Here is a 14,378-nt window from a genome sequence, read left to right on the forward strand (position 1 = left end):
GCAGGGAGGTTATGATGGAGCTGTATAAAATGCTAGTTAGGCCACAGCTGGGGTACTGTGTACAGTTCTGGGCACCACACTATAGGAAGGATATGATTGCACTGGAGAGGGTGCAGAGGAGATTCACCAGGATGTTGCCTGGGCTGGAGCATTTCAGCTATGAAGAGAGACTGAAAAGGCTAGGGTTGGTTTCCTTAGAGCAGAGAAGGCTGAGGGGGGACATGATTGAAGTATACAAAATTATGAGGGGCATTGATAGGTTAGATAGGAAGAGACTTTTTCCCTTAGCGGAGGGGTCAATAACCAGGGGGCATAGATTTAAGGGAAGGGGCAGGAGGTTTAGAGAGGATGTGAGGAAAAATGTTATCACTCAGAGGGTGGTTGGAATCTGGAACGCACTGCCTGAAGAGGTGGTAGAAGCAGGAAAACTCACAACATTTACGAAGTATTTAGATGAGCACTTGAAACGCCATTGCATACAAGGCTATGGGCCAAGTGCTGGAAAATGGGATTGGAATAGTTAGGTGCTTGATGGCCGGCATGGACATGATGGGCCAAAGGGCCTGTTTCTGTGCTGTATGACTCTATGACTATGACTCTGGTTCCATTCAGACTTGATGCATTCAGATATCCATGGGAATAGCTGAGAGAGGGCAAAAAAAGTAACAAAGCAACCAACCCTTCAAGAAACACAAGCAGACTGCCACAGAGCATAGAATGGATCAAAGATTCTAGTTCCAGTAACTGACCTTAAACTGTTTCTCGAGCCTCATCTTTCCAGATATTCCTGGAATTAAAATGCTGTTGACATAACTGTGTAGCTGAGTGGCAGGTACTTCTGTCTCTTTCCCATGTATTGCTTCCCGCAAGGCTTCGTGGATAAAAATGTATTGTTCCTTAAAGGCAAAGAACACAACAAACAACATGCATCGGATTGTTTATTTAGGTTGCTACAGTCATTGCATGCACATTCTAACTAATACTTGATAGGATCAAAAGTCATTATTTATCTTTCGGAGTTCTGATGAAAAGTTATTGACCTGAAATGTCTCCCTCCAGGCCTGTTGAAGATTCTCAGTATTTTCTCATTTTATTTCAGATTTTCAGCGTCTGCAGAATTTTGCTTTTGTTTTTCATTATTTATCTACCCGCCGTGGGTAAGGAATAAAATGATGGAGTTGAAATTAGTCTGAATCCATTTTCTCATTGAAATTGATCCTTGGGCCTCATCAGCATATTCGACACAAGCTGCCGGTGCTGTTCATGCCTCCACAGGCTGGTTGCCCAAGTGAAGACTTCAATTTCAGGCTGCCTGCCTCAGTGGCAGTGGTAAGCACCAGGGAGTGGGGTTGGAGCTGGCTGTGAGGGTGGGAAGGGTGATTGTTACTGCCGTGTGTTTTCTTTTAAATAAACATTTTTCCACAACTACCTTTGGTTGGCAGCCGCTGCAGATTGTTGAGTGGGGCAGACTTTACGCTTCAAGGAGCCTTCTGCTTATTTTAGGCATCCATCTGTGAATTCTGTGGTGGGTCCATGTCCTGTGCAGATTGGCGCAGGCCACCCCACCACTAAATTGGTTTGTTTTGCACTTGGTAAAACAATTCATATCAATTTCTACCTCTATTTAGTTTCCAGCAACCAATGGAAAAATATTTATTTCAGTCTCTCAAGCTTCTTTCCATTAATGATCATTCCCAACCATCCCTACAACAGTGCAACAGAAACAACTCGCCTCGAGCAGCACCATGGCACACTACAACCTGCTGGACTGAACATTGAGTTCAATAATTTCAGAGCATGACGGGATCCATTTTACTTTTATCTTCAGTTATTTTTTTCTTTTTCCTTTTTTTTTGTGTTTATTTTATTTTATTTCATCTTAGTTTGTTCAGTTTGCTTACCCACTTTTTTTTCATGTTTGTACTTGCGGCTGTTCAATTTTCAGTCTGTTGACACCCTATCTGTATTAATGCTTTGTCTTTCAACACACCATTAAAATATTGTTTGCCTTTGCTCCACGACCTTCTGGTCAGCTATTCTGTGACCTTGTCCTATCTACACTTTCTCCTTTGTTATCTCATGCCCCACCCTGTCTTTACTTGCTTAAAATCTTTTACATTTCTAATATTTGCTAGTTCTGAAGAAGGGTCACTGACCTGAAACGTTAACTCTGCTTCTCTCTCCACAGATGCTGCCAGACCTGCTGAGTATTTCCAGCATTTCTTGTTTTTATTTCAGATTTCCAGCATCTGCAGTATTTTGCTTTTATTACCATGGGAGATTATTTCTGCCAGTGTTTAGTGCAGGTAGATTTCACTCCTAAGGCTGGATTTTAACCAGCCCTTGACGCATGACCTGTGGCAAGGTTGGGGGGGGGGGGGGGGTGGGCGGTTGCTGAGGATGGCTCCAGAGGAGGCCCGCCAAGGATCTTGACGTCATGAGGGCCTGGCCCAATCCTCCTGGCAGTGGCGAGGCTCGGTAGCGACTCCCCCGCCGCTGGGCAATGGGACCACAATTTAAATATGCAAATCAATAAAATTAATAAATTTCAATACACTTACTTCCAATCCTGAGGGCCCGGCATGGCAGCTGGCACTCTCGCGCCTTCAGATCCCCGTTGGGGGAAATGCAGTACCACACTATTGGGGAAGGGGTAGGAGGGGGAGGGCAAATAGTTATTGTAATTGTTATTGGGGAGGTGGGAAAGGGGCATAAGTAATTGATTTATTTAACTTTGGGGGATCTTTCTTTAAAAATGTAAATATGCCGGCAGGACTGGCTGCCCTTTAGAAATGGCGGCAGCGCCTTTCCACAGGCAGCTGACACCATTGCCGGGGACGGACAGCCCACCCTCTCCATGTGATTGGGGGGGAGGGGCTGTGGACTGCCCCAGCTATTTAAATAAGCCACCGCGCTTAAGATGACGACGGCTGTTTGGCGTGTGGCCTGCATGAGTGGGCCGCCATTATTTGAGCTCGCTTCCGAGATCTGCGACGGGCTCTTAAAATTCAACCCTTAATGTCAGACTTGGTTACAGATACAAAATTGTCTTAAAATGTTTGTTGCTTATAATCTGACCATTTCTAACCTCCAGTCTGGAACTGACAAGCATGTTCCAATCTCCAAAGTTCTCAGGTCAAACAGCAATTAAACTCTGAATAAGCTCTGCCTAGGATTTACTTAAAACAATTAGAATTGTTGCCTTAAAGGGACATATAAGCAACATAAAGAAAAATAATACATTAGTCATTAAATCAGCACTCTCATCCTTATATAACAGAATATCCAATTAACAACCCTCTGGAATTCCAAAGGAAGTCTGCCAGTATGTGGGAAAAAAGTGTTGAATCTATTAGACTTTCTTACAGATCCAGAACAATCTTAAAGAAAAAAAAGCCAGGGATTTCATCCTTGATTCTGCACTGGAGACTGAAACTTACAAGCAACTTATTGACCTGTAATCTCAAGAATTTAGAAATATGTAAAATGCAATATGTGTTGTGTTAAAATGCAATGTAAATTGGTCAAGGCACAAGGTCCATAAGTCTGAACATACATGTAGCCGTTTGTCCACAGAGTTAGTCGGACAGCTTCAGATGGACAACTGAGTTGGAACAAGACAAACTGAGAAATTAAGGACAATCTAAATTTAATTCATCTCTTAAAAGTCAAAAAGAGCTGCCAAGCAAATACACAAATAAAACCCACAAGAAGCTTGCATTTCAGTTGAAGGGCTAGGCATCTTTCTTGGATACTTGAGAAAGCCAGCATAACAACTTGTATTGATATCATACCTTTCTCGCAGAAAAACCTTCCAGGAAAGTTCACAAACATAAAAAGGAAAACATCTCAATTCTGGAACAACTGTGAATCAATACAGATTGTCCCACTTTCTCAGACTGATCCTAGCTTTTAATCCCATATGCACTGTGACACAAACACAAGATCCATTAGCATAGACAAATGATTATTTTTACCACAACTATTAACATATCTCTAACTCATGTGTTCCACCTATTTTGAGTTTTTGAACTAGGGGGTGTTTTGCCTTTGTGGAACCAGGAATGCAACAGTATTCTTGTCAATATGCATCATAAGCCAATGATTTCTCTCACAACCGACACAAGAACAGAATTTAGAATTCTGCCAAAAAATACCAGCCACAAGTCAACCCTCGAGTTTAAAGAAAAAATCTGTTTTTTGAAACTGGCCCAGGAGATGCAAACCATTACTTGTAAATTGTGCCCAGTGTTATCTTGGTAACTCTGCCCAATTTTAGCTTGGATTTCCATAGACTCTGTGCCATTTATAATTGGTATTTACCTCTGTCTGGACGAGGTAGTTCCTCTGAGTTCTTATGTGTTTGAGAAAACCTAGGACATTAACTGTGCTTTTATCTTTTATCTGTTTCAGCATGCTGTCGAGCACAATGTATGTTCCAGTTCTGCCAACGCCAGCACTAGATGGGGAATAAAGAGAACAAGGAATTAACATACTATACACAAACACAGCTAGAACTGTTTAAAAATATAATCTATCTGCAAAATCAAATGACAATTGTGTTAACTAAATTATGTGCATGCCCACTTAAAGGCTTTTCGTTAATTCTATGGAAGCACTTCATTAAATAACAACTGTTCTTTATATTCATTAATAAGTGGTTCAATGTATGGTATTTAATTGAATTCGCAAGTGAAATTATTGACAAAAGCTATCTTGGCTTCGGAAGTATCATGTTTAGTCAGAAATGATTAACATGCCCACAGCTGTGTGGCCAAACTACAAAACAGTTATTTCTCCCAGGATATGCTGCATTTCATTTTTTCCCTCTTCCACTTTCAATGCGTCATGCAGGTCCTGTCAATGGGGCTCTCCAATACCTCTATGTCACTTTTGTGCTGGCCAAGGGCAGCAATTGAGAATTCCCGAGTGACAACTGGGCCTCCAATACCCCCTCCACCACTCCAGCCTATGTGGAAACTCTTGCCTCCACACTGAAAGGTAAACAAAATCAGCAACTCAGCAAAGTGGGAACTGAACCAACATCCCATCATTAAGCTACTTCGTATGTTTAGCAACCACCTTTACCACCGACTTTTCATTTTCTTCTGCATTGCTGTTCATAAACACAATGGCCTGGAGTTTCCACCAGGGGCGCAATTAGGAAAATGTGCCTGGAATGCACAGGACATTGAACTGATTTTGCCGAGATGAAGTCATGCCAAAGTTTCCACTCAAACTCATTTGCATAAGCCTGAATGTAAAATCTCCCAAGAATCAACGCAATCAAACAACGTTTTTGATCGTAATTGAATATTGACGCGAACAATGAGCCCTCAAGATTATTGAATTAAGTTAATTTATACTGAAAATTTGTTCAAGGAATTGTTGCAGCAGAGAAAACAGGCCAATCAACTGACTGCTAGTCACAGGTCTTATGTAACGAGGGCAGATCAATTGACTGAATTTGAACTCATTTAAATTGGATTTTAAGTAATTTAAAGTAATTATAGCATCAGTATAAAAACAGACCTCATTGAGGCTTCAATTGACTGCTAATCACTACAGCTGTATGGCATTACTGATGGATTCACTTGACCAGGGATGCCTGTGCGCCCAAAATTCTGGGTGCAATATGATAAACACCGCCGATCAGATACAGTCGGCACAAACTCAGCATGCCGACCTGGGTGCATGGCTAGTTTTATGGCTGGGGACTACTTCAGCTGAACTGACATTTGAACCCAACATAAAAGGTCATGGAAACTTGAGGGTAAGTGGTTACAGGCATAATTCACTTACGTTTTAAATTCCACAATCCTTTGTGCTATTTCATTTGATTCCACCTAGATTGTGTGATAACGTGGCAGAAAACATGCAGAAACTCCAGCACATTATTGTTGCAACCAGAAAGATGGATGATCCTATAACATAAAAATTAATCTAATACGAAGAGCTGAACCAAATGCATTGCTAGGCACAATTAGATTGCCCTCAATCCTTTGAGGAAAGATAATATTACCACGTACCTGCAATGTACTACCACTGGTCCCATGACTGGTATTTGAGCCGCAGATGATTTTCTTACAAAGGTGAGTACAGGAAGTGCATACTCTGGAACCCCCATATCAGGCCACTGTGTATAGTGATACTGGATAACCATTCGCTCATTCTGACGTCCCTTGGGGTTTCCTTTTTGTCCCTGCATCACAGAATCACAGAATAATACAGTGCAGAAGAGGCCCTTCGGCCCATCGAGTCTGCACCGATGCATTAAAGCCACCTGACCTGTCTACCTAATCCCATTTGCCAGTACATGGCCCATAGCCTTGAATGTTATGACGTGCCAAGTGCTCATCCGGGTACTTTTTAAAGGATGTGAGGCAACCCGCCTCGACCACCCTCCCAGGCAGTGCATTCCAGACCGTCACCACCCTCTGGGTAAAAAAGTTCTTCCTCAAATCCCCCTTAAACCTCCTGCCCCTCACCTTAAACTTGTGTCCCCTCGTAACTGACCCTTCAATAGGGGAACAGCTGCTCCCTATCCACCCTGTCCATGCCCCTCATAATCTTGAACACCTCGATCAGGTCACCCCTCAGTCTTCTCTGTTCCAGCGAAAACAACCCAAGCCTATCCGACCTCTCTTCATAGCTTAAATGTTCCATCCCAAGCAACATCCTGATGAATCGCCTCTGCACCCACTCCAGTGCAATCACATCCTTCCTATAATGTGGCAACCAGAATTGCACTCAGTCCTCCAGCTGTTGCCTTACCAAAGTTCCATACAACTCCAACATGACCTCTCTGCTTTTGTAATCTATGCCTCGATTGATAAAAGCAAGTGTCCCATATGCCTTTTTCACCACCCTATTAACCTGCCCTTCTGCCTTCAGAGATCTATGGACAAACACGCCAAGGTCCCTTTGTTCCTTGGAACTTCCCAGTGTCAGGCCATTCATTGAATACTTCTGTGTCACATTACTCCTTCCAAAGTGTATCACCTCACACTTTTCAGGGTTAAATTCCATCTGCCACTTTTCTGCCCATTTGACCATCCCATCTATATCTTCCAGTAACCCAAGACACTCAACCTCACTAAACCACTCGGCCAATCTTTGTGTCATCCGCGAACTTACTGATCCTACCCCCCACATAGTCATCTATGTCGTTTATATAAATGACAAACAATAGGGGACCCAGCACAGATCCCTGTGGTACGCCACTGGACACTGGCTTCCAGTCACCAAAACAGCCGTCTGTCATCACTCTCTGTCTCCAACAGCTAAGCCAATTTTGAATCCACCTTATCAAGTTACCTTGTATCCCACGTGCATTTGCTTTCTTGATAAGTCTCCCATGTGGGACCTTGTCAAAGGCTTTGCTGAAATCCATGTAAACGACATCAACTGCGCTACCCTCATCTACACACCTGGTCACATGCTCAAAAAATTCAATCAAATTTGTTAGGCATGACCTCCCTCTGACAAAGCCATGCTGACTATTCCTCATCGAATTTTGCCTCTCCAAGTGGAGATAGATTCTCTCCTTCAGAATTTTCTCCAATAGTTTCCCTACCACTGACGTGAGACTCACTGGTCTGTAGTTCCCTGGCTTATCTCTACAACCTTTCTTAGATTGTGAGACCACATTAGCTGTTCTCCAGTCCTCTGGCACCTCCCCTGTGGCCAGAGAGGAATTAAAAATTTGGGTCAGAACCCCTGCAATCTCCACCCTCGCCTCCCACAGCATCCTTGGACACAAATCGTCCGGACCTGGAGATCTGTCCACTTTTAAGCCTGCCAAAACCTCCAATACCTTGTCACTCCCTATGACAATTTGCTCAAGAACCTCACAGTCTCTCTCTCTGAGTTCCATATCTACATCCTCATTCTCTTGGGTGAAGACAGATGTGAAGTATTCGTTCAACACCCTACCAATGTCCTCTGGCTCCACCCACAGATTTCCCCCTTGGTCTCTAATGGGTCCTACTCTTTCCCTGGTTATCCTCTTCCCATTGATATACTTATAGAATATCTTGGGATTTTCTCTACTTTTACCAGCCAGAGCTTTCTCATATACCCTCTTTTCTCTCCTAATTGCTTTCTTAAGCTCCATCCTGCACTTTCTGTACTCCACTAATGCTTCCGTTGATTTGCTCTCCTTGTATTTGCTAAAAGCCTCTTTTCCTTCTCATCGTACCCTGAATGTTTCTGGTCATCCATGGTTCTCTGGGCTTGTTGCTCCTACCTATTACCCTAGAGGGAACATGCTGGGCCTGTACCCTCCCCATTTCCTTTTTGAATGCCCCCCACTGCTCTTCTGCAGATTTCCCGACAAGTACCTCTTTCCAGTCTACCTTGGCCAGATCCTGCCTTATTTTACTAAAATTCGCTGTCCCCCAATCCAGAACCTTTTTTTGCAACTTGTCTATTTCTTTCTCCATAACAAGCTTAAATTGTACCATGTTGTGGTCGCTATCACCAAAATGCTCCCCACCAACACATCACCCACCTCTCCGGCTTCATTCCCCAGAATTAGGTCCGGCACTGCACCCTCCCTTGTTGGATCCTCTACATATAAAAGGTTAAGCTAAAAAGTTCTCCTGTATACATTTTAAGAACTCCACTCCATCAAAGCCCTTAACACGATGACTATCCCAATTAATGTTTGGAAAGTTGAAATCATCCAATATAATTACCCTATTATTATTTTTACACACCTCTGTGAATTGCGCACATATTTGCTCCTCAATTTCCCGCTGACTATCTGGGGGTCTATAATAAACACCTAGCAATGTGGCTGTCCCTTTTTTATTCCTAAACTCTACCCATAAAGTTTCATTTGATGCCCCCTCCAAGATATCATCTCTCCTTACTGCAGTAACTGACTCCTTAACTAATATTGCAATGCCCCCTCCTCTTTTACCCCCTCCTCTGTCTCGCCCGAAGATTCTATATCCTGGGATATTGAGCTGCCAATCCTGCCCCTCCCTCAACCATGTCTCCGTGATGGCTACTATATCACAATTCCACGTGTCAATCCTTGCCCTTAACTCATCCGTTTTACCTGTAATACTCCTGGCATTAAAGTAGAGGCCATCCATCCTGGTCTTACTCCCTTGAAACTTACTTCCGCTGTATTCCCTCTGACTTGTTTGCTTTCCTGTGTTTAGCTGTGTCCCTATTCTTCGAGGAGTCTGCATCCCCTCCCCCTGCCAAATTAGTTTAAATTCCTCCCAACAGCACTAGCAAACCCGCCAGCAAGGACATTAGTCCCCCTCTGGTTCAGATATAACCATAGTTTATCAGCATTAGTGAATATGTAAAACTTTATTTGGAGGATGATTGGCAAATCTCAAACTGTGCCAATGAGGACCACAGTCGTACATCACTGCTAGACCCAACACCCATTTGTAACATGCCCTTCTGAAATTTAGGTTGCAATATGCAATTACCTTACAGCACCAAAAAAAGAGAACATTTGAAACAACTTCAGAAAAGAATAATAAATCCAATAAAATCAGAATTAAAACACGGGGGTGGTGGCATTGGGTAAAGCCACTGAACTAGAAATTCAGAGGCTCAGACTAATGCCCTGGAGATATGGGTTCAAATCCTACCACAGCAGCTGGTGGAATTTAAATCCAATTAATAAATTCAATTAAGAAACAAAAATCTGGAATTGAAAGCTAGTCTCAGCAATGGCGCCATGAAACTATGATCGATTGTTGTAAAAATTTAAATCTAACTGAAGGGTTTGAAGCCCTTTAAGAATGGTTCCGGCGCTTGCGTGGTTGCGCTGGACGCCATTGCCAGGCATGGATCACCCATCCCCTCCATGGAAATGAACTGCCGCGCTAAATATCGTGGTGGCTCAGCGGCGCACATCTCACATGTGCACCGTGCCGTTTTTTGTCGGCGGCGAGTTTTTACAATTCAGCCCATTGGCTAGAGCATTGCCCTACATTACAACAGTGACTACGCTTCTCAAGGAGTTTGTTAGCTGTGATGCATTTTAAGATGTCTTTCGGACATGAAAAGCCCTATATAAATAAAAGTTACTTCTTCCTTTCACATTTGTTCCTAATTGTACCAAGCCTGGGATTCCTAATCACCATTTAAGAAATATAAAGAAGCCCGAAACACACTTATATTTCTACACTTACCTTTTTAACTTTTGTGTTTCTTATGGTGAAACAACGCACAGTACAACATGCCCGTACTTTTGTGCTCTTCAATGTGACAATAATGTTGCCGTACTCTTCATTGTTCTCACTTGGCCAGTATTGATCACATTTTCGCTGAAATACAAGAAATAAAGAGGCTTCATTCCATCCAGAACAGACTGTCAAAATCTGAATGCAATGTGGCTCAATTGGTAGCATACTCGCCTCTAAGTCAGAGAATAGTGGGTTCAAGTTCCACTCCCACACTACTGCGGGAATGCTGTCTTTCAGATAAAATGTTATACTGAGAGACCTTCTGCTCTCTCAGGTGGATGTAAAAGATCCAATAGTATTATTTAGAAGAAGAGTAGGGGAGTTATCCCCAGTGTCCTGGCCAATTTTTATCCCTCAATCAACATCAAAAAACAGATTATCTGGTCATTATCACATTCCTGTTTGTGGGAGCTTGCTATCACAAATTGGCTGCCGTATTTCCTACATTACAACTTCAAAAGTATGTTATTGTCTATAAAGTGCTTTGGGATGTCCTGTGGTCGTGAAAGGTGCTATATAAATACAAGGGCTTCTTTTTCTTTCAAATGCAAATAAAAGACAGTGGCAGTCATATTCAATCTTTATATATTTAAACAATTTAATGTCCATTACTGACCTGACTTGACATCTCGTTGCTTCACATTATGAGTTATTTTGATAAGTTTCATATGATAATTTAAAATCAAAGCAACAGTCTGAAAACAACAAATTAAAAAGGTTACTTACTCGTCCTTTTTCCACTAAATTTGTAATCATAACAATGATTCCTGTATTCTGTTCCCAGATCATTCTCCAAAAATCTTCAAATGTAGGCTTAAGAGGTCCCTGTGTAGCAATATAGGCTTTTGACTTGTTGTAACCCTGTCGCGGGGGCAAACAACACAAAAAAAAACTATGATGCACAACCCAAAAATTCAAACACTCTGAAAATGTAAAATTCACAATAGCCTTTTTAAACTATGAAGGCTTTGACATTCTGGTGGCATTAAACTTGCTGTTATTTCCCCTGCAAATTCTGAGCTATTTTTTCACTATTCATGTAGTTTCTCCGTACCACTGTGAAGATTCAATGCTTCAGATATCATATACTCCATATCCATATAATTGTCAAGTTTTTTTTACTCCATATCCTTTATCTTGTGAGAACAGAAGATTCTGTTTTTTTAAAAAAAACGTTATTCTTAGATTTGTGCTCAAGGTTTTGTCACTATTGTCACCCATTGCTAATTTCAAGCAATCTGAGGCCAGTTACAGTAATCGGATACAAAGCTTTATTCTACTCAATGTGCCATTGACCCAAATTCAAAGCTGCTCACCTATTGCACAAATACTATTTTTTTCACTTCAAACACCAACCACCTTTATGACCTGTCATGCTAGGCTCCCACCTGCCAAGAATGAGGCACATTCATTTTGTCACGAACATTGATTTTAAACTGTTACTGGAGTGAAGAAAGAACTTGTTAAACAGATCAGCCGTGGCTGGAAAAGATATTTGCAAATTACCAGACAGTGTTTGGAAGGACAAAGGACCATTCCCTGACACATTCAACCCACAATGGACCTTGATCACCAGGTATTGTGTGTAAGAGGAGCATTCCAGAGACTGCTAAGATGATACAATCCAAGATGTGGTCAGACCAGTTAGTCACATGACTAACCTGCTTGGCAACCTGGGTTTTCCTGAATTGCACAAACAGTTTGAACTCAGAAAGAACCTTGCTCTTGGACTGAGAAGATCTCTCCTGACTGCTCCCATCTCTTTCTCACAAGCCTCTGAATCCACTCAAGACACATGAACCCCAAGGGAGAAAAGTCTCCTACAGTGAACAAGGTTTAAGAATAATACTGGGCCCCAACGAAAAGCAAAATCTACCTACAATCAAGAACTCTACAGTGAGCTCGAAGAACCATAACAAAAACTCTTCAGATATTGCCTCAAACCCTTCACTTTATTTTTTTCTTCTCTTTTCTGTCTCTATTTGCATGTGTGTATCGCGTATACATGCTAGCGTGGGCGCATCGTGTATCTGTAGACGTCAACCAATTTAGAGTTTAAGTTTAATAAATGTCAACTTTTCTTCTTTAAACCTAAGAAAACCTGTTTGTGCTGGTTTCTTTGCCTTATAATTGGAAAGCGGTGAACAAGGATTCACCAAGGGGGAGCTAAAAACACGGTGTGTTTAAAATTAAACCCTGTTACAGTGAGACCAGCTGAAGGCTGGGAGGGAACCCTGGACACCTTTCTCACCTGGTCGTAACATACCTCTATGAAAAGGATTGCCAGATTAGTGAAAATATGTGAGCAGTTTCGTGCCGGAATGTGCAGAAACTGGATGGAGTTTGTTCAACCTGATTTTACCTAGGCTTATTATATGACAGGAAAGGACAGCAAGAGAGCGAAAGGGAAATATTGGCTTAATTGTCTCTGAGCTGGATTTAAAGCTAGATCTTAGAAATTAAACAACAGTATACAAACAATGTTCAAATCCATGATCCATCCAATCTCTAACTCAATTCTGGAATTCTTTGAATTGAATGACCATGACAAATGAGAAAAATACAGTATATATAAGAATGACTTACATCGACATAATTGGCATTGATGTAGTCACTGTGCTTTGAATCCTTTCCTGGTATTGGCCTTAGCTTAACTCTACTGTGATCATCTGGAGAAAGAGAATTATCAATCCACTAGAATAAATTGCCTTGATCTTCACAGATATTTCAAATGTTACTTCACAAATGTAAAACCATATTCAACAAATAAAACAGTACACTGTAAAGACAAAACAATGACAATCACTGCCTACTGAGATAATTTACAACAGCAACAATGACTATTAAGGGCCGAATAGTAATTTCCAGAAGCATTTTTAATCAATATAGAATCTTGGTTCAATAACCCCATGCTTTTTATACATGCTGTATTTCTTCAACATCTTATGTGGGGAAATCTCGGTGCAATATACTTGAAAGACTGTTTTAGACATTAATATACTAGAATCCAATATAGTCTTACATGCTACAATGTTGATGTATCGGTTTTTGTGCTTGTTATCTGGATGGTTGGAATGCTCTGATGTAATGTTCATATCAGCTGTGCAGCGCTGCACTTCCTATAAATTGCAAAAGGAAGAAGGAAAACTTCATTGATTTCCTATTTCAAAACATATTACTACATTCAATAGTTAGACACTCCACAAATACATTTTTATATACACAGATTATCATATACAAGTGAATACTTGATTATAGAAATATATAATTCGGGCTTTTTAAAGATGCAGACTTTTTATCTCAAATAGCAGAAGAATGATCTGGTATTCAATTGTGGTTCAAAATGGAAATTAAGTTCCCATGAAAGCTCAGTACATTTACCCAGTCAATAGTTGAGCCACATAGATTAGGAGGTTGCAGCTTTAATGTCCAGCTTGCACTATCTGCTCCCCGCAACTAGGGCAGCAGTTGAAACACTACAACTAGCCTTAGTGCCCTTGGATTTGGGAAAGGAAAATAGTTTAGGCTTCTATTCCTGATTTCTATCCAACACTTTGTGTTGAAATTCTCATTCTGGATTGTCTGGCTCAGTTGTAATACCTGCTGTGTTTGAAAAGTATGTCCCTTAGGTGGGGCACTGGAGGGCACTGTAGAAGAGCACTTTTAGAAGAGATTAAAATTGTTGGGAAAAAAAAGGAAATGAAATGTGCTTTTCTTCCTCTGCAAGAAAAAGGTTATCAAAAAGGTTGTAGTATTCAGGAGGCAGGTAAATTTATATACATTTAAAGGGCTGGACATTCTAATTCCAAAGAGTTCAGTAGTTATTTGTAAATATGATGGGGTGGATATTCATCCTTACTGTCTATACACTAAGCATCACAGGGGAGGAGCACAGAATAGAATATCTGATGGCACAGCCCCACCTGATTTTCCTTCCAATTATACGAATGGAAGGAAAATCTAGCGGGAGTTGTTAGGGGTGTGTAATTCTCCCTGGAGACTTTTCTTTCCATGCTTCACCCAGGTAACACAACGCTTATGGTTGTAGAGGCAAAATATTGCCTGAATATATCTGTATATTTGAGTGCGTGAATGCATCACTATGTTTTTCTACACTTTTGATATGACCCAAATTAAAATATTATTTAGGGAAATATG

General features: G+C 41.3%; 1 protein-coding gene across 1 annotated transcript in view; it reads right to left on the bottom strand.

Moving 5' to 3' along the window:
• LOC137380054 (receptor-type tyrosine-protein phosphatase gamma-like) overlaps positions 1-14,378 on the bottom strand; it is an 870,349-nt gene that overhangs the window by 55,597 nt on the left and 800,374 nt on the right. The window contains exons 16-22 of the mRNA XM_068051600.1: positions 13,243-13,339; positions 12,807-12,889; positions 10,947-11,081; positions 10,167-10,301; positions 6,030-6,202; positions 4,324-4,459; positions 750-896 (exon numbers count right to left, since the gene is read on the bottom strand). Of these exons, the coding sequence (XP_067907701.1) occupies positions 750-896; positions 4,324-4,459; positions 6,030-6,202; positions 10,167-10,301; positions 10,947-11,081; positions 12,807-12,889; positions 13,243-13,339 (906 nt within the window). The remainder of the gene's footprint in view (positions 1-749; positions 897-4,323; positions 4,460-6,029; positions 6,203-10,166; positions 10,302-10,946; positions 11,082-12,806; positions 12,890-13,242; positions 13,340-14,378) is intronic.

This window comes from Heterodontus francisci, chromosome 19, assembly GCF_036365525.1.
Source record: "Heterodontus francisci isolate sHetFra1 chromosome 19, sHetFra1.hap1, whole genome shotgun sequence".
Taxonomy (NCBI): Eukaryota; Metazoa; Chordata; class Chondrichthyes; order Heterodontiformes; family Heterodontidae; genus Heterodontus; species Heterodontus francisci.